This window comes from Littorina saxatilis, linkage group LG6 (assembly GCF_037325665.1).
Source record: "Littorina saxatilis isolate snail1 linkage group LG6, US_GU_Lsax_2.0, whole genome shotgun sequence".
Classification (NCBI taxonomy): Eukaryota; Metazoa; Mollusca; class Gastropoda; order Littorinimorpha; family Littorinidae; genus Littorina; species Littorina saxatilis.
Genome location: NC_090250.1, coordinates 39,860,513 through 39,881,200, shown reverse-complemented (window position 1 = coordinate 39,881,200; position 20,688 = coordinate 39,860,513). Strand labels below are relative to the sequence as shown.

The 20,688-nt window shown below is 42.0% G+C and overlaps 1 protein-coding gene across 1 annotated transcript in view; it reads right to left on the bottom strand.

Annotated features, from left to right (window-relative positions):
- The window catches only part of LOC138969203 (uncharacterized), a 113,373-nt gene that overhangs the window by 71,413 nt on the left and 21,272 nt on the right, over positions 1–20,688 (bottom strand). Inside the window, exon 3 of the mRNA XM_070341937.1 lies at positions 18,298–18,420. Coding sequence (XP_070198038.1) covers positions 18,298–18,420 — 123 coding nt within the window. The remainder of the gene's footprint in view (positions 1–18,297; positions 18,421–20,688) is intronic.

Below are 20,688 nucleotides of genomic sequence, written 5' to 3'. Positions count from 1 at the left end.
AAAACCGCCAACACCGAGACTACTATTTTTTTTACTCAGGTTTGCTACTAGACCAAACCCGAAGACTGAGACGAGTCCAGCTCGTCTCCGCGAAGCATGCAGACGTAGTGCCTAAATAATCTATGTTCTGAGTACACTTTCAGAGTAAACATGGCATATCTATATATTTTTGGATTCAGGAAATGATAAAGAATATGATTACAATCACCAACAACAAATTAGCTCAGTAAGCACTCATTAGTACAGACAAAAGTTGCTGATACGATCTTTACAACATAATGTTAAGAATTTGCAAACGAGTGGCTATGATTTTACGTTTGTCGCCCTACAGCCCCAGTTATCTCAAGAAAAAAAACCACACACGCATTTGTTTGAAAATATATAGAAGCAACTGCATCCTCCTTTCCGCATCGTCTTGTTCGGTCGTATAATAAGCTGGGCAAAAAAAGCAAGGCCCCAAAAAAAATAGGTCTGTTTACGGTAACCCGACCGACCCTAGTTTTTAGGCCCGACCCTAATCTTTTTTTTTGGATCGTCTGAAAAGAAAAAAAAACCGCATCTAAAATAGAGCTGTTTGCGCTCAAACAGCAGACGACAGAAGGGAGGTAAGCTCAAAGTACTGTTTATAGTTATGTTGGGCAAAAACAGGGATTGATGAGAAGAAATGAACTGTGAAACATCATAGAGAGGGAAGAAAAAAAGAAAAAAAAGCCGACCTACCGACCCTATTTTTTCACCCTATGTTACCGTAAACAGACCTATTTTTTTTTTGGCCTAATGTTCGTTTTTAGTCTGTGATTCTTGTTCATGCTCTGATCACTGTTTCCTTCACATTAAACGCAAAACATACACCGACAATTACAATAAAAAGACTAGTTCTATTGTTGTTCCAGTGGCTATAATTATAGCACAAGCAGTTTCAGATGATTGAAACTCAAAAATGTTGATGTTCTATACAGGGTCACAGTCACCCGCAGAGCTTTTTGATTCGGCACGAGAGGAAGATTTACGAACATCATCAGTACGATAACGACATCAACGCGCCAAAAGAAAACGACAAAGGCATTCATAATCTTCACTAATCATTTATGTCGGCACAAACCCCAATGTTTGGAAAGACATATATAAAAAAGATAATATGCATGCAAGACTACACAATAATCACTAAGCCGTGATACAGACCGACGTTTCTTACCTGCCTTGTACGAATGCCTGTGTCGCAATCACTTGAATCAATCTTCACAAACGGGTTGCTTCTAAATAGTGTGGAAATAAATCCCGATTGCAACTCATAGGCACAGGAATCTGATATTCCTGCAGTTTACTTAAAGAAGAGTGTCTGACTCTATGTCTGTTCTTCTGTCCGTTTACCACGTACCGGCCTGTGTCTTTGTAATTCTGTGTGTCTTTGTGTACGCGCGCGTAGACACCATGCTGCGAAATGCTTTCAAGGTCTTTTGGGTTTAAGTTTAAGCTAAACTTTGTGTCTTTCCTGAAGTATGGATAGCCATTTCCTTGTTCTTGCTCGCATTTTGTACAGCCAAGTTCTTTGTTTAAGCCAGTCTATCAATCGGCAATAATGTAGTTGTTGGGTGTAAATGTATATATTTTTGTTTTTATCCCAGTCCTCTCATCTAACACTCTAAACTATAGAAGTGTTTTAATGTGAACACACTTGCTGTAACCAGTTGTGAACACTGTGGGGGATACTTTATAATTCTACTTGCAAAAGTATAGAACGCATTGTAAAATTAATTAATGCTCTTTAGTGTTTATACCATGTGTGCTACTTTCGCAAGTAAATTATAAATATCCCACACCGTGTTCACAACTAGTTACAAAAAGTGTGTTCACATTGGAACACTTCTAGTATAGAGTGAAGAATGCAAACTGTTGGGTTTTGGTGTCCATTGCGCAAATCAGGCAGTCGTGTGATGAGACAGAGGAACACATTTCAGGGCTTGACTACCGGGGGGGTTATGGGGGTTGCGCAACCCCCCCCCCCCCCCCCCCTAGCCTAAACATGTACCTCACTTATTTAAAACATTTTTTATTATTGTTTATTTTATGCCGTTTCATGCAAGGAGCGACCATTTTGCTATCTCAGAATATGACCTACCCATCAGCTTCAGGGGGCTTCGCCCCCTGACCCCCACTGGCAACCCCCCCCCTCCTCTTAGCCTAGTCCGGCCCTGCATTTCATGTTCACAACGAGTCGTGTGCCTGTGTGTGCGTCTGTTGTGAAATCGCAGAGACAACGCTAGACGCAGGAAGATTTGGCAGAAAATGCAGCTGTCTACTTATCCGTGGTACACCTGTAGGCTTGTGAGAATTTTACCAATTAACAGCAATACCTTCAATTACTGCAGTTCCTATTTCAGGGCACACAATGTTTCTGCACTTTCTTTTTTGCTAAACTCCACAATGAATTTTCCGCGTTCGCCCTAAAGGTACCTCTTTGAGGAACGAGCACGTTCTCGTTTAAATCTCTCGTGTTTCAACAGATTTTTGGCAAGATTACTGTTTGTTTCTTCTTGCCCGGGCACTCAGTGAACTGAAATCCAGAACAAATATGTAGCACGTGTTGAAGGTTAAAGACACAGCGTGAAAGTTGCATAATGAGTGCACTAGCTGCTATCTAATATTTGAACAGAAAAAAGAGGCCCAAAAAAATTTGGACAAAACACTAAGAACCACAGGACGACGTCCCAGGAGAGCAAACGATCACTTGAGATTATAGATTTCGATCAATCAATCATTAGCTTGCAGAGTCATTGAATTCTTGTCAATTTGTATATGACTAAAACACTAGCAGATCAAATAAATTACAAATCCGTTCTTTCTTGAGAAGAGTCTCCAGTTGGGAAGACTCCACCCCCGTCTCAGGTATCAGAAAAGTCCAAGATTAGAAAGGTGACTCCTTCTTTAAACTGACATATACAAACCAAAGCAACTTGATGAAAACTCTTTTTACATTTAGTCAAGTTTTTACTAAATGTTTTAACATAGAGGGGGGAATCGAGACGAGGGTCGTGGTGTATGTGCGTGTGTGTGTGTGTGTGTCTGTCTGTGTGTGTGTGTGTGTGTAGAGCGATTCAGACCAAACTACTGGACCGATCTTTATGAAATTTGACATGAGAGTTCCTGGGAATGATATCCCCAGACGTTTTTTTCTTTTTTTCGATAAATACCTTTGATGACGTCATATCCGGCTTTTTGTAAAAGTTGAGGCGGCACTGTCACACCCTCATTTTTCAATCAAATTGATTGAAATTTTGGCCAAGCAATCTTCGACGAAGGCCGGACTTCGGTATTGCATTTCAGCTTGGTGGCTTAAAAATTAATTAATGACTTTGGTCATTAAAAATCTGAAAATTGTTTAAAAAAAAAAAAATTTTTTAAAACGATCCAAATTTACGTTTATCTTATCCTTCATGATTTTCTGATTCCAAAAACATATAAATATGTTATATTCGGATTAAAAACAAGCTCTGAAAATTAAAAATACAAAAATTATTATTAAAATAAAATTTCCGAAATCGATTTAAAAACAATTGCATCTTATTCCTTGTGGGTTCCTGATTCCAAAAACATATAGATGTGATATGTTTGGATTAAAAACACGATCAGACAGTTAAAAAGAATAGAGATAAAGAAAAGCGTGCTATCCTTCTCAGCGCAACTACTACCCCGCTCTTTTTCAATTTCACTGCCTGTGCATCGAGCGGTGGACTGACGATGCTACGAGTATACGATCTTGCTGTAAAAATGCAGTGCGTTCAATTTCATTCTGTGAGTTCCACAGCTTGACTAATTGTAGTAATTTCGCCTTACGCGACTTGTTACATTTAGTCAAGTTTTGACTAAATGTTTTAACATAGATGGGGAATCGAGACGAGGGTCGTGGTGTATGTATGTGTGTGTGTGTCTGTCTATCTGTCTGTGTGTGTGTGTAGAGCGATTCAGACCAAACTACTGAACCGATCTTTATGAAATTTGACATGAGAGTTCCTGGGAATGATATCCCCGGACGTTTTTTTCTTTTTTTCGATAAATGTCTTTGATGACGTCATATCCGGCATTTTGTAAAAGTTGAGGCGGCACTGTCACACCCTCATTTTTCAATCAAATTGATTGAAATTTTGGCCAAGCAATCTTCGACGAAGGCCGAACTTTGGTATTGCATTTCAGCTTGGAGGCTTAAAAATTAATTAATGACTTTGGTCATTAAAAATCTGAAAATGTTAATAAACAAATTTTTTTATAAAACGATCCAAAATTACATTCATCTTATTCTTCATCATTTCTTGATTCCAAAAACATATAAATATGTTATATTTGGATTAAAAACAATCTCTGAAAATTAAAAATATAAAAATTATGATCAAAATTAAATTTCCGAAATCGATTTAAAAACAATTTCATCTTATTCCTTGTTGGTTCTTGAATCCAAAACCATATATATGATATGTTTGGATTAAAAATATACCCAGAAAGTTAAAACGAAGAGAAGCACAGAAAAGCGTGCTATGCAGCACAGCAAAACCACTACCGCGTTGAACAGGCTCGTCAGTTTGACTCCGTTTTGCACAAGCGGCGGACTACGGTCATTGTGACAAATTGCAAGTGCGTTCAGTTTCATTCTGTGAGTTCGACAGCTACTTGACTAAATGTTGTATTTTTGCCTTACGCGACTTGTTTCTTTTCTGTTTACATTTAGTCAAGCTTTGATATAGTCTCGCCGATGACTGTTTTTTGATGTTAATCTGTTATTTTGATGCCGACATCTTGACTAAATGTTTTGATATCGCTTCACGCGACTTGTTTACCTTTCCGTTCATGATGCACATGTTCACGTAGCATTCTGTTTATCATTATGACATGGTTGCAACGGGTTTCATAATGAGGATATTGCACTTTCCCAAACGTTCAACCTCAAGTAATCCAAGTTCAAAGATACTCCACTGTAGGCTCGTGAAACGATGATATTAAATGTGAACTGATTTTGTTCCAAAGGAGAACAAAACTTTGGAAAACCTGTCCCTTCACATAAAATCAAATTGGAAATTATGCCCAGCATATCATGCACACACAGGGAACAGAATACATGCATCACCAATACCGTTTGGATGACTGCATGAAAAGGTGAGCATGAAATGGCAAGCGATTTGAGTGCTTTAATTTATGTGCAAATACAGGAAATGAAAGACAGAATATTATTATATCAGCATAAAAAAGCAATAAAGCATCCTTTGGAGACTTCATGGCAACCCAACCCCAACACACACACACACACACACACACACACACACACACACACACACACACACACACACACACACACACACACACACACACCCTCCCGTTTCTGCAAAAAATATATGCCTTCGTGCAGAGAGTCAGTTTCTGTTCACAACGAATCTTAGCAAATATATCGATATCACAGCATATAAAACCTACCTTCGGCTTATTTTCCGAGGGCACAGTTAATTTCGCAAGATAAGTGAAGTCGAAACATATATGCAAACAGCACACTTCCCAAACACAATCCCTGGTCATATTCAAAACTTGTCGAAGATCCTTGATATTTCCTCACCAAGAATGAAACCGGAAGTAGACACCTTTCTAAATCCACACACACATTTTCACGTTTGCTACATACAGCATATAGATATAAATATATAATATATATACCATGCATGTGCCCTCCAGGTTCCCAATGATCATGAACCACCACCGGCCAGACTCTTTATGCCACGACTGTTTGAGCCCATGGAGTGTGATGGTTTATGAGCTGTGAAATGAATGAAGTGCCCCGTGATGGTCGACGTTCTCGCCAACGATTCTGACGACCCCCTGCCCTGCTGTGAACGCTGATTTAAACTGTGTGGTCTCGGTGCTCCGTCAGCTTAATGCTTCCGGTGAGATACCGTTCGAGATAAGGCGAGATTTCAGCCTTAAAGGCACGCTCCTTCGCTTGTACACGATTAGACTCGCCATCACAGATATGTCCAGGCTTTTACGTGAGATAAGAGCATCCAACCACTTGGACTCATACCACAAATCAACAGCCTTGCTGCTGTTTGTGCGGGATTGGTACTTTTCTTTATTACAATCTAAATAACGAAGTGACTGTGGTGAGATGAACAAAGTTAAAAAAAAAAAAAAAGAATTCTGTACTCACCGACACAAGGACAGCACAATAGTACGAATTTTCGCTTATAAAAGCTTCTTCAGGTAACTGACAAAAACAAAAGACAACAAAAAGCAAAAACAACACTGACGGTTTCCCTCCATCTTCTTAATTGCGTTAAAAGCGATTGGTGGCTTCAAAGAAATTATTTCCCCAAAATTCCAAATCTTCACAAAATGAAGTCTTACTGTTGATTGTGTGTATGGTTGTGTGTTCAAGTGGAGGAATGGTAGCTCTCATCTCTTGTGAAAACCCGGACAGGTCTTCTTCTTCTTCTTCTTCTTCTGCGTTCGTGGGCTGAAACTCCAACGTGCACTCGTGGTTTGCACAAGTGGAATTTTACGTGTATGACCGTTTTTACCCCGCCATTTAAGGCAGCCATACGCCGCTTTCGGAGGAAGCATGCTGGGTATTTTCGTGTTTCTATAACCCACCGAACTCGGGGGTGTTTGGACACCGAGGAGAGTCTGCACACAAAGTTGACTCTGAGAAATAAATCTCTCGCCGAACGTGGGGACGAACTCACGCTGACAGCGGCCAACTGGATACAAATCCAGCGCGCTACCGACTGAGCTACATCCCCGCCCTGACTGAGCTACATCCCCGCCCTGACTGTGCTACATCCCCGCTCTGACTGAGCTACATCCCCACCCTTACTGAGCTACATCCCCGCCCTGACTGAGCTACATCCCCGCCCTGACTGAGCTACATCCCCGCCCTGACTGAGCTACATCCCCGCCCTGACTGAGCTACATCCCCGCCTTGACTGAGCTACATCCCCGCCCCGGACAGATCTGAGATCGTGAGTTCAACCGTTTACACGAAAAAGTGTGTTCCTTTAAACGAGGCTGTTTGCTAAAGCAATCAGTTTTCAGTCGCTTGGTAACTCCTGAAGCCTTTAAATTATCAAAATGGCAAACATGACGTCACTGCAGCTTCAAGATCTCGGCAGGAGTGCGTCACTCTCTCTGGGTTATTTCTTCCAATCATAAGGTCAGCTGCTGTGGTCACGTCGAATCGCCTATTTATTAGCTGCGACAAAGACATTAAGTCCCAACTTCTACCCATCCTTTTCACACACAGGCTCACTCTAAACAAAAACCACGTATTGGTCTAAAGGGGATTTTTTTTTTTTTTACAGGGTTTAAATAAAAACAATTGTCTGAACTATTTGTTCTGGCTTCCTTTCCAACCATAAGGTAACATTGACATGTCACACCGGCACGGTTGGCCTAGTGGTAAGGCGTCCGCCCCGTGAGCGGGAGGTCGTGGGTTCGAACCCCGGCCGGGTCATACCTAAGACTTTAAAATTGGCAATCTAGTGGCTGCTCCGCCTGGCGTCTGGCATTGTGGGGTTAGGGCTAGGACTGGTTGGTCCGGTGTCAGAATAATGTGACTGGGTGAGACATGAAGCCTGTGCTGCGACTTCTGTCTTGTGTGTGGCGCACGTTATATGTCAAAGCAGCACCTCCCTGATATGGCCCTTCGTGGACGGCTGGGCGTTAAGCAAACAAACAAATTGACATGTCACAAAAAGGAGCAGTTTACAACAAAATAATGTCTGCAATGTTGTTCTGGCTTCCTTTCCAACAATGTGAAAACATGCAATCGTAAATAACTATATGTGAATGTAACTGCGTGCAGAACGCATATCTGTGTGTGCACACGTAAAGAACGCATATTGTGTTACGCAACACATGCCCCTTATAATTCTCCATGCACTCCTTTCAGTGCCAATCTTCAAATGGATTTCGTGATGATAGGCATGTATTTTCACCCCGACGTCCTCTTCTCAAGTACCCTTCCCCATTCCAAAACGCACGCTTCCATTACACCTACAAGCTTCCCCCCTCCCGGAACGCCCCCCCCCCCCCCCCCCCCCCTTTCAATCTCAAACAAGTAAAAGACAAGTCGCGTAAGGCGAAAATACAACATTTAGTCAAGTAGCTGTCGAACTCACAGAATGAAACTGAACGCAATGCAACGCAGCAAGACCGTATACTCGTAGCATCGTCAGTCCACCGCTCATGGCAAAGGCAGTGAAATTGACAAGAAGAGCGGGGTAGTAGTTGCGCTGAGAAGGATAGCACGCTTTTCTGTACCTCTCTTCGTTTTAACTTTCTGAGCGTGTTTTTAATCCAAACATATCATATCTATATGTTTTTGGAATCAGGAACCGACAAGAAATAAGATGAAAGTGTTTTTAAATTGATTTCGAAAATTTATTTGTGATAATAATTTTTATAGTTTTAATTTTCAGAGCTTGTTTTTAATCCAAATATAACATATTTATATGTTTTTGGAATGAGAAAATGATGCAGAATAAGATGAACGTAAATTTGGATCGTTTTATAAAAAAAAAATTATTTTACAATTTTCATATTTTTAATGACCAAAGTCATTAATTAATTTTTAAGCCACCAAGCTGAAATGCAATACCGAAGTCCGGGCTTCGTCGGAGATTACTTGACCAAAATTTCAACCAATTTTGGTTGAAAAATGAGAGCGTGACAGTGCCGCCTCAACTTTCACGAAAAGCCGGATATGACGTCATCAAAGACATTTATCAAAAAAATGAAAAAAAACGTCTGAGGATATCATACCCAGGAACTCTCATGTCAAATTTCATAAAGATCGGTCCAGTAGTTTAGTCTGAATCGCTCTACACACACAGACAGACACACAGACAGACACACAGACACACAGACAGACAGACAGACAGACACACACACACACATACACCACGACCCTCGTCTCGATTTCCCCCTCTACGTTAAAACATTTAGTCAAAACTTGACTAAATGTAAAAAAAACAATTAATGCATGCTTCTCGGCTACACTGAGAAGATGTAAACAAATAATAAGCGTTGAGCATTGGTGAGGCAGCGTTGCATGATGATGATGATGATGCAATCCTCTCCACGCGGTGTACACCATGCTGCTATTTCAGGGGGAAAACACACGTGCTTTTCCCATCAAATCATTAAAAAGCAAACTATGTGGCCGAACTCATAACAGCAGGTCTTGGCTCCATTCCCCCGCCGAGCAATGATGCGTAGAAAATGCAACCTCCAGGGCTATGACGACACAAACGGCAGAATTTTGAATTTATTTTCTTTCGCCGAACAATGCCAAAGTGAGCTTGAGCCATCACCAACCGTTCTAAAGTCGCATTTATGCAACATCCGAAGCGCTAACATGCATATTATATAAAGCTAATACGAGACCACCTGCATACAATGTAACCAGCTTTGTAGTGAAATTAACCACTCCTCTTTTTTGTGGCAGCTTTGTACTAAAGCATCTTCCCCATCTCCCATTATCTTTCACTGGCCAGGCTTGGTGGCTCCTCCAGTGTCCATAGACTACAGGGTCAGTGGTCGTCATTAGCGAACGAATACGCACAACGACGTTGGTCAGTACTGACACAGTGACGCTGATGGGGTCTATGTCGACCAAAAGAGTGGGATTCCCTGTAGGTGGAGTTCCTGGAGGGGGATTCCCTGTATACAGGGAATACCACAGGATTTAGTTCCTGTAGCGTGTCGCTGATATCGCTGAAAGTCACGTGATGCTTGGCGACATCGGTAGAATTTGATGTTTTTCAATCTTTTTTTTATATTTCTTAGAAATTCGAGTGTGGTTTTCAAGTTTTATTGAAAAAACTCCACATACAGGGAATCCCACTCTTTTGTCGACATAGACCCCATCAGCCACAGTGACAGACAAAAGGCTCCCACGGTTGCACGTTCAACAATTTTCTTCCTGATGTAACATTGCTGTCATAAAAAGATATCTCTTCGTTTCAGTTCTACGGCCTGCACAGGATGCCTTCAAGTTCAGACAGACTAAAAACTGTACTTCTTGCCGTGATGATGCAAGCACGTTTCCTTGAGTTCCTCTACGTTGCAAATGAAAGCATTGCGAGAAAGAAGATAGTTGGTCACGCAGTGCAGTTTTCATGCCCTCTTATACTGCCATCAATCTCTACAAGAAACCTTTATGTATACAACTTCGCGCGAAGAATGACTTCTCTGGGAAGGCGAGCATGGCGTGTTGCTCTCGAGAAGAGTTTAAGCCGGTGTACGAGATTTTTCCTCCCTGGTTTTGTATTTCGCGGCGAACATTCGTACTCATGGGATCACAAGCCAAGCGTCATTTTACTATCGTGACATACCATAAGCGCGATATCTCATTTCGGTGCAATCCCGTTTTGCCGCAGTCCCATTTTGGCCCCATCCCATTTTCGCAACATTTCTCAAGCCAAGCGTCATTTTACTATCGTGCCATAACAATAGCGCGACATCCCATTTGGCCATCCCATTTTGCGTCATCCAACAACATGCCGTTTACGCGAAATCCCGTTTTGTCGCAATTCAAAATGTCGCGAAATAGGGATGGCGGCGAAATGGGATGGGGGCAAAACGGTATGGCGCCTAAATGGAATGTGGCGTTAGTGGTGTGACACGGTAGTAATAGGACGCTTGGCTTGTGAAATGTCTCGAAAAAGAGATGGGAGCGAAATGGGATAGCGGCGAAACGGGATAGCGCCAAAATGGAATGTGGAGCTAGTGGTATATGACACGGAAGTAAAATGACGCTTGGCTTGTGAAATATCGCAAAAATGGGATGGGGGCAAAATGGAATGGCGGCGAAACGGAATTGCGCCAACATGAGATTCCCCGCTAGCGATATGACACGATAGTAAAATTACGCTTGGCTTTGTAAAATGGGCCGACAATGGGATTGGCGGCGAAATGGGATCACGCCCATATGGGATCCCGCGCAAACAGAATGTCGCACTAACATTCCCTCCTCCCCTTCCACCACCAGGACTGACAGGGGACGGGGGAGTAAATCTGAGTTTCGTACATTTTTACTCAGGAGTACACCTGTCGTGGTGGAGTAATTTATTCGTTATCTATTTGTCAGGGGAGTACACTTGTCGTGTGAGTAATTTTCTCGGGTTATGGGGGAGTACTTTTTTCGTAAAGGGAGTAAACGTTTCGTACGACATTTTTACTACTCCGGAGTAAAAATCTCGTGGGAGTAATTTTCTCGTGTTACACCGCCGGGCTGCAAGTTCAAATACATCGTCATGATGATTTGGTTCGCATGACAACTGATGCCAAGCCGTGGGGTGTGTTTTGCGCTGATCAAAGAGGAGATGCCAAAATGAAAACAACAAGCACAGAAAAACAAACAAAGAGGCAGATAAATTAACAGAAATTAGAAACTCAACTTATATGCAGACCAGGCTAGTGACTTAACCCCCTTCGAGTGTACACGCAAGCACAAGACCACGTGCGCACAGAAAAGATCATGTAATCCATGTCAGAGTTCGGTGGGTTATAGAAACACGAAAATACACAGCATGCCTCCCCCGAAATCGGCGTATGCTGCCTGAAGGGCGGGGTAAAAACGGTCATAAAAGTACAAATACACTCGTGCTAAAAACATGAGTGAACGTGGGAGTCTAAGCCCATGGACGAAGCAGAAGAAGAAAAAAAGTCAGTGCAACCCACTGTGTAAACCCTGTAAACTATCACTGACTCATCAAAGTGTTCATGTAAGAGCATTAAGAGCACCTTGGTCAATAGGAAGGTTTCCGCCAGTTATCTCTCTGAGGTTTTGGGTGCGTGTCCCTTGCGGGGGCAAAAAACATCAACGGTCACAAGCAGGGTCAAGGGGAAGGTCGGCTGGGCGGACAGGAGTATGACGGCTTACTAGTGCCAAAACCTGGTGTTACCCATTATCACGTGATAATTACTCATTAATAGATAGATAATTTATTGCCAAGTGTACAATACATGAATGAACATAAAAAATACACGAGGAAAGCAGCTTGCTGTGTGATAAAACAAAAATAAATAGCATTCATACATCACTGGCGCAAAGCATCATACATACATGGGTAAGACAATTTGGTATCACAGTAACTAATACATACACTATACAGACATGGTGAGAACTATGAAACTCTAAGAGCTATCGGAACCCCTTGGACCCCCCCCCCCCCCCCCCACCATTTCCCCCCCACCCTCTCCAACCCCTGTTCCCGAACTGAACATGTTCCATACTGTCAGTTACTGTTTTCATCTGTTAGTTACTAATTTTCACGGGAAAATTACTAATTTTTAGTTTCGGCACTAGCAATCCGTCAGGAAGTGAGCCAAAACTAAAAATTAGTAATTAACAGGTGAAAGTAATTTTTTCCCGGGAAAATTAGTACTTAACACGTGAAAATGGTAATTATGAAGGGAAAATTAGTATTTCCCTTGATAATTACAATTATGAGGTTTTGGCACTAGTAAGCCGTCATACAGGAGACTACAATAGGAAGGTTTCCGCCAGTTATCTCTCTTTGAGGTTTTGGGTGCTTAGAGAGTACCGTACCCCTTGCGGGGGCAAAAAACATCGAGGTCACAAGCAGGGTCAAGGGGAAGGTCGCTGGGCGGACAGGAGACTATTAAAGCACATGTCACGAATCAGATACCTCGCTCTTCCATCGGAAAGCGAGTGTTGGTTTTGGCTATGCGTGGCCAATTCAATGGGGTTTCCTTTCTCGTGGAAAGCGGAGGCATTACTTATAGATTAATTAATCTGCTCAACTGTACAACTTCCACTGGTGGAAACAGTATTTGTTCAGCCGTTTGTGTACATTTTCCTCACAGTGGCGTACCACCGGCCTCTGCAAGTGCCAAGCTAAACTCCTACAGATATTTTCCACCATATACTTTTTAATTTTGAATGAATCCTGGGATAAACATGTTATGAGTAAGAGGGTTTCTTTAACATGTTTCATGATACTTCACACTAGTAACATTCAGCAGAAGACATTAGGGCCTGGTCACGTGATATCGGCCTACGTGTGGTTGGTTGCCAGTGTGAGTGTTACTTATTTTGTAAACGAGTACACGTTTTAGACAATATAAACGATGGTAGTAGGAACACGTGAATAGCACAAACCATCTACTTCGAAAACCCAGGACGGTGCCTACAGCAATAAAAAAAATATAATGCCTTTTAACAAAGAGATAAACCACGAGACTGACGATAATGGCAATGCCTATCGTAACACCAGGGATTGTTACAAACTAGCAACGCGAGGGCAAAGACAGCTAGTGTATAAAGTTGTCTTGGCAAAAAAACTAAATCTGATGCAACGTACTGGCAATGTCCATATCAGTTCACCATACATATTGCTTCCGTAATAATCTGTGTCTCATTCCTACGGTGTTATGAATTGCTTTAAAAAAAATCTGACATCAGCACGGGTGGACGGGTACACAGACAGTCCTAGGTGACCCTGACACCCGTGGTTAACCGGGCAGGTTTCCTGAATGGCATTTAGTGTTACTGTGATAAGTCTCATCCAACTGTGTGCGTGCAGACAGTCTCAAGTGATGATGAAATCTGCACTCACTACCGTGAACTTATCGTGCATGTGTGTTAGAGGTGATGAGTCATATTCATGTACGTTCTGTTTTGAACTCTCCTACCTTACTTACAGCCTGCTGATACTTTAAAGGTAAATAATGATCCAAAAAGATGTCTTTAATTGCCCCAAAGAGCTGTGTGGGGGTTGTTCTGGACAATATTGGGAAACAACTCTGTCGGGTCTGTATGGGGTGTGGAAGAGGTACTATTTTCCCATGTGACATTATAATGTCCAATAAACTTTTAAAAGTCCAATTCGCCAGAAAACTTTTTTTCAAAATGGCTCGTTAGATAGTACACCTTTAAGCATGAAATGCCGTATGTCAAAGCAAGCCCTCTTTCATCACTCTCTGCCCCTGTGTTCAAACGATATAAAAAAAAAATCAGGATTCACAGCTAGTCTGTTCGTTAAGTCACTGGAACTACACGGTGTCGACCTTCACCGGGCATGACTGATGCTGACATTGTACGTCCTGACCTAGTGCTGACAAGGACGTGAGTTCATCTCCCACTGTCAGTTTAAAGGCACACTCCTCAGTTTTCGCGAAAACAGCTCGGCTCACCGTGTCAGACCTGGGGAGTTATGTATGGGTGCCGTGTACACGCCGTGTACAGCAAAGTCTTGACTTGCAAAGTGCCGTCTACCGCAGGCGCTCAGTCGGTACTATGCACGGATGACGACTTGACTGCCGACTTGCAAGTCGCCGCCAAAAGCAAGGTCACCAGTCAATCTATTTTTATAACGAGAAATTCCTTCCTTTGCGCATGGCATTGGACCATCCATCCACTTAGTCACTTACCAAAAATTAAACAGCCTGGGTCACGGTGCTCTCTCTGCACAGTGCCGGTGGGAATGATGAATTTGTTTTGTAAATGCAACAACAACAAAATCCCACTGCCGGTTCACAGCGAGCCCCCAGGCTGTTGTATTATGGTATGTGACCAAGTGGAGGGATGATCTTATCTCATGTCAAAGCCTGGCCAGATCTGAGATGCTGAGCCCAACTGTTTCCACGAGAAGGTGTGTGCCTTTAAAGACAACTTTATCCCCCTTGCATTTTCCAACAATTGAAGCTTTCAGTAAACAATAACTTGTTTTATTGTCGAGGCAAAAAAACAGGACAGACTCCCACACTTGAAAATAGCGACGCAAGTGTTGCCAGAGACAAATCTGTCAGTGTGAAGTTGTGAACGCGATGTCTCATACGGAAAAAAGGAGAGAAAATGGTCTCAAGATGGTGCACTTCAAAAATCGATGAATGACAGTTGCCTCTGTCATGTATTCCTATCATTTCAAGTCATGAGATGTGTTCCCCGTAACTCTATTGCTATAAACAGTTGTCCAATACTTTTTCGCCTTTGTATAATGTTCTTGGCATATAGTTCGATGTAAGAAAATCATGTGTTGGCATAACAGAAAGAAATTACACTCCGGAAGGAAACTCATGGAAAACTCCTTTAACCGGGAAACTACTACTTTAAAACTGTATAACATAACAACATGATTGAATGGAAGCCAAGGAAATTCCAAACAAGCGCCACATTAAATAACAAAACAAATGTGCGTTCTGTGTGTGTGTATATATAGCTAGTGCTCTAGTTGACCTAACACAAATTTAGTGGAGTAAAGGCTTGCCCCTCTCTCTCTCTCTGTCTCTGTCTGTCTCTCTCTCTCTGTCTCTGTCTCTGTCTCTCTCTCTCTCTCTCTCTCTCCCTCTCTCTCTCGCACACACACACACACACACACACACACACACACACACACACACACACACACACACACACACACACACACATTACATTATAGTTCACAGAAACAGAGTACATTGACGAGAGAAGAAAACAAGTCGCGTAAGGCGAAAATACAATATTTAGTCAAGTAGCTGTCGAACTCACAGAATGAAACTGAACGCAATGCAACGCAGCAAGACCGTATACTCGTGGTCCACCGCTCACGGCATAGGCAGTGAAATTGACAAGAAGAGCGGGGTAGTGGTTACGCTATGCTGCATAGCACGCTTTTCTGTACCTCTCTTCGTTTTAACTTTCTGAGCGTGTTTTTAATCCAAACATATCATATCTATATATTTTTGGAATCAGGAACCGACAAGGAATAAGATGAAAGTGTTTTTAAATTGATTTCGAACAAAAAAATTTGATAATAATTTTTATATATTTAATTTTCAGAGCTTGTTTTTAATCCGAATATAACATATTTATATGTTTTTGAAATCAGCAAATGATGGAGAATAAGATAAATGTAAATTTGGATCGTTTTATAAATTTTTATTTTTTTTTACAATTTTCCGATTTTTAATGACCAAAGTCATTAATTAATTTTTAAGCCACCAAGCTGAAATGCAATACCGAACCCCGGGCTTCGTCGGAGAGTACTTGACCAAAATTTCAACCAATTTGGTTGAAAAATGAGGGCGTGACAGTGCCGCCTCAACTTTCACGAAAAGCCGGATATGACGTCATCAAAGACATTTATCAAAAAAATGAAAAAAACGTTCGGGGATTTCATACCCAGGAACTCTCATGTCAAATTTCATAAAGATCGGTCCAGTAGTTTAGTCTGAATCGCTCTACACACACACACACACACACGCACGCACACACATACGCACATACACCACGACCCTCGTTTCGATTCCCCCTCGATGTTAAAATATTTAGTCAAAACTTGACTAAATATAAAAACATTTAAGAAGAAGACTAACACGGGAATGAGAGACAACACAAAAAAAGCCAACATGTTTTTCAAATCACCATGCGATACCAAAAACAAACACACATTTCGATAAAGTTGAACAACAAAAAAAACAGTAACAAGCGCTTTGTGAACGCTTCTTTCGCCTTTGCAATCTTTCAGGAGGCAGCAGCTGTTATATAATTTATGTTAGGCGTTTTCATTTAATCCCGTTCTTGTAAAGCGCATAGTGCTTTTAGTTATGCGCTATAGAAATCTCCTTAATAAATAAATAAATAAATAAATAAAAAATTGGTCTCATTTTTAGAACTACATTTTTCGTTTTACTTCTTTCTTCAAAGAAACAGAAAACTGAAATAGCAAGTAAATTAGGTCAAAACGAGGAAGTGGTAGAAGTTCGGTTGGCGTTCCTGCTCGGACTAGTCACAACTGCTTCATTTAACTTCCCGAGTTCCAGCCTATTGTACAATTGTTTGTCGTGTTCACATGGAAAGGACGCTAGTGTTGAAACCGACGAAATCTTAACAAAACGTGTGTTTGTTGGGTTTTTTAACAAAACCCGTGACATATTCTTTGTCGTAAAACACAGAAAGTCATAAACACGGGCACAACTGAAAATAAATTCGAATATAGGCCGACTTTAACTTTTGAAACCCAAGGGTCAGCGTTAACGGTAAACAACACACACACACACACACAGATATAATACAACAGTGAACAACATTTTGTGCACACAAAAATCTCTTGTAGTACGCGCCAGACAGATTGACAAGTATGGAAGTAAACGAGCTATTCTATTCCTCTTGTCGCTGGTTATACATTTCAGCGTAAACTTCTTCTTCTTCTTCTTCTTCTTTGTTCATGGGCTTAGACTCCCACGTTCACTCATGTTTGTAGCACGAGTGGATTTTTACGTGTGTGAACGTTTTTACCCCGCCATTCAGGCAGCATACGCCGATGTTGGGGGAGGCATGCTGGGTATTTTCGTGTTTCTATAACCAACCGAACTCTGACATGGATTACAGGATCTTTTCCGTGCGCACTTGGTCTTGTGCTTGCGTGTACACACGAAGGGGGTTAAGTCACTAGCAGGTCTGCACATAAGTTGACCTGGGGGATTGGAAAAACCTCCACTCTTAATGGGCAGAATATACCTGCGCAGTTTCAGCGGCACAGACGGCGCACTGCCTATTATTTATGCCGCGATAGGGATTATGACGAATACTTGGCCTGTTTTCCTTTCATACAACGTGTAGCGGGCTGGGATAAGCTGCAGTGCGTCGTCGGTCCTGCTGAAGTTACATAGGTGAGCGGAGCCCCTAACCCACCAGGCGGCAGCGACCGGGATTCGAACTCCGACCTCCCGATTAGGAGGCCGACGTCTTACCACCACGCCACTACGCCCGTAAACATCTTTGGAACACTATTTTTCAATCTACAATTTGGACCTGACTGTTGTTGATTCTCATATTATACACACTTGAGATAACCTTATGATTTACAACGGTCCATAATCTCCGAGCAACTCTGTTGTTAGAATCAAACACGTGACACAATCTGAGAAACAGGCATATCAACATTCTGAGAATTGAGCACAAATACGGACCAGAAGAGACATCGGTCGCGATGAATGAAACGTTTCGATTACTTTCTCGTTTTATTCTTCACAAAGATAAAACATTTGTTTGTTTAGATAATAAGAATTAAAAGGGGGGAAAAAAATAGATATATTAACGCTTCGACATAAATATGACTTCGAGACGCAATGTAATTTTATTTTTATTTCTGACGTCACGTATTATACTGTTGTTGTTGTTGTTGTTGTTGTTGTTGTTGTTGTTGTTGTTGTTGTTGTTGTTGTTGTTGTTGTTGTTTTTCCATATACATCATTTTGTTTCAAGTGTGACAGTTTGCTTGATTGTCGATCGTTGGCAAGCGTAGCAGTAGTTACCTTTTACCTTTGGCTGTTGCCCGCTCAGCTACCGGGGAACCCCGCTCACTCCACAGCGCTCCCGGGGAACCCTTCTTTTCCCGCAGCACTGTTCCGCGTCCTCTGCGCCGTCGACGACGTACGCTGAAATTAGGAATAGAATTGATAAGAAAGATGGCCGATAGCTGGATGAATACGGTTAGATAGAGGGACTGATAGATACACAGATAGAGTGACAGACACCCAGATACCTAACTCAATAGATAATAATAATAATAATAACGGGCATTTATAAAGCGCCTTATCAAAAGTTCAAAGCGCGGGACAACAATACATGTATACAAAAATCATACAATCACTGTCAGATTCAAACAACACATCATGCACATCTCACATCCCCAGACTCTATACTAAGGAACTATCCGTAGTGTTGTTGGAACAAGTGAGTTTTCAAATTGGACTTAAAAGATGAAATGGATGGAGAGTGACGTAATTGAAAGGGGAGTGAATTCCATAACTGAGGTCCATAATACGAAAACGTGCGGAAGCCATGAGCCTTGCGTTTAAAGCGACCTTGACAGAGAAGTCGAGCATCATCAGAAGAACGAAGGGTGCGAGAGGGAGTGTAGATAGAGACCAGTTCAGAAAGATAGGCAGGTGCCGATTCAGAGATGATATTGTAGCAGAAGCAGGCAGCTTTATACCTAATACGTTCATAATACTAATACTGAGATGGATTGACTAATACGCAGATACACAGACATATTAAAAGCCTGATTTTCATTGGGCAAAATCTACTTCGCGAAGTATACTCTGTGAATCTCCAAGGGGCTCTGCATGAAGTTGGCACTGAATTTTGGTATAATTTGTTTGTTTGTTTATTTGTTGCTTAACGTCCAGCCGACTACGCAGAGCCATATCAGGACGAGGAAGGGGGGGATGAAGGGGGCCACTTGTCAAGCGATTCCTGTTTACAAATGCACTAACCCATTACTTGTGTCCCAGCAGGCTTTAGTAAAACTAAATTAATACCTACTGGAAGATTACCAGTTTCCAGTATGTTAAAATAGGCTTAACCTATCTACTGCTGGACTTACATCAGAACACAAACAGATTAAACTATACATGAATCGCGAGACAAGCGGCAAGAGAAGAGATTTTTGGAAAAAATACAGGTGAATGAGCAAGAAGGCAGAAAAAAGAAAAGAATTCATGAAGAAAAAGAGAGCATGACAGGAAAGAGGAACCAAAAATCTACCTAACAGCAAACTAGAAAGCTCCTGCGGTTCCAAAAACAGGAGGGGCAATACTTAGCGAAGTCAACTAAGGGCAAAAATGATGAAGGTATTTGAGCAGAGACTGGTTGGTCCGGTGTCAGAATAATGTGACTGGGTGAGACATGAAGCCTGTGCTGCGACTTCTGTCTTGTGTGTGGCGCACGTTATATATGTCAAAGCAGCACCGCCCTGATATGGCCCTTCGTGGTCGGCTGGGCGTGAAGCAAACAAACAAACAAACAAATTTGAGCAGAGTGTCAGCTGTCAGTGACTGCTGTACGTAATCGCACTATATGAAATCAACCAACTATCTTTGAAAACGAACTGTGGTGGATAATCAGGGGCGGAACCAGGGGGGGTTTCCAGGGTTTCCGGACACCCCCCCCCCCCCCCCCTTAGCCTAAAAATAAAACAAATAAAAACACAGCTTGCACCAGATTGCTCAATTTTCCTTGATTTGTATCAACATTTTCCCGGCGGGGGGGGGCATGCCCCCGGATCTCCTTAAAGAGCCGGCCTTTCATCTTGAACACACGGCCAGTACAACTGGCCTTGACACGGATCGATTCAAGGGGCGCAATCTCAGTCATCTGAAAGAGGGAAATCCAAACGCAATCCGCCTTGTTCGATTTTATGGGCTTGGACGATAGAGAAAAATAAGAAAAGCAAAAGCTGGAGTCCAGTCTGGACGAAACTGCTATCAAGAACGCAGAATTGATTTTTTCTGAGGTTTTTTTTTTAGCCGTAAGCGCCATTTCTCATTTCGAATTTCTCATAACTGCTGTTCACCGCAGTGAAACCAACAAAGGGGCCTCACTCTGGAAGAGTTTCCTGCTCCGATAAACATGGCGCTTACGGCTAAAAAAAACTCAGAAAAAATCAATTCTGCGTTCTTGATAGCAGTTTCGTCCAGACTGGACTCCAGCTTTTGCTTTTCTTATTTTTCTCTATCGTCCAAGCCCATAAAATCGAACAAGGCGGATTGCGTTTGGATTTCCCTCTTTCAGATGACTGAGATTGCCCCCCTTGAATCGATCCGTGTCAAGGCCAGTCAGTTGTACTGGCCGTGTGTTCAAGATGCCGGCCTTTGTCTTCTAAGTGACGGTTTTGGAAAGTAGGTAGGTAATTTGTTGGC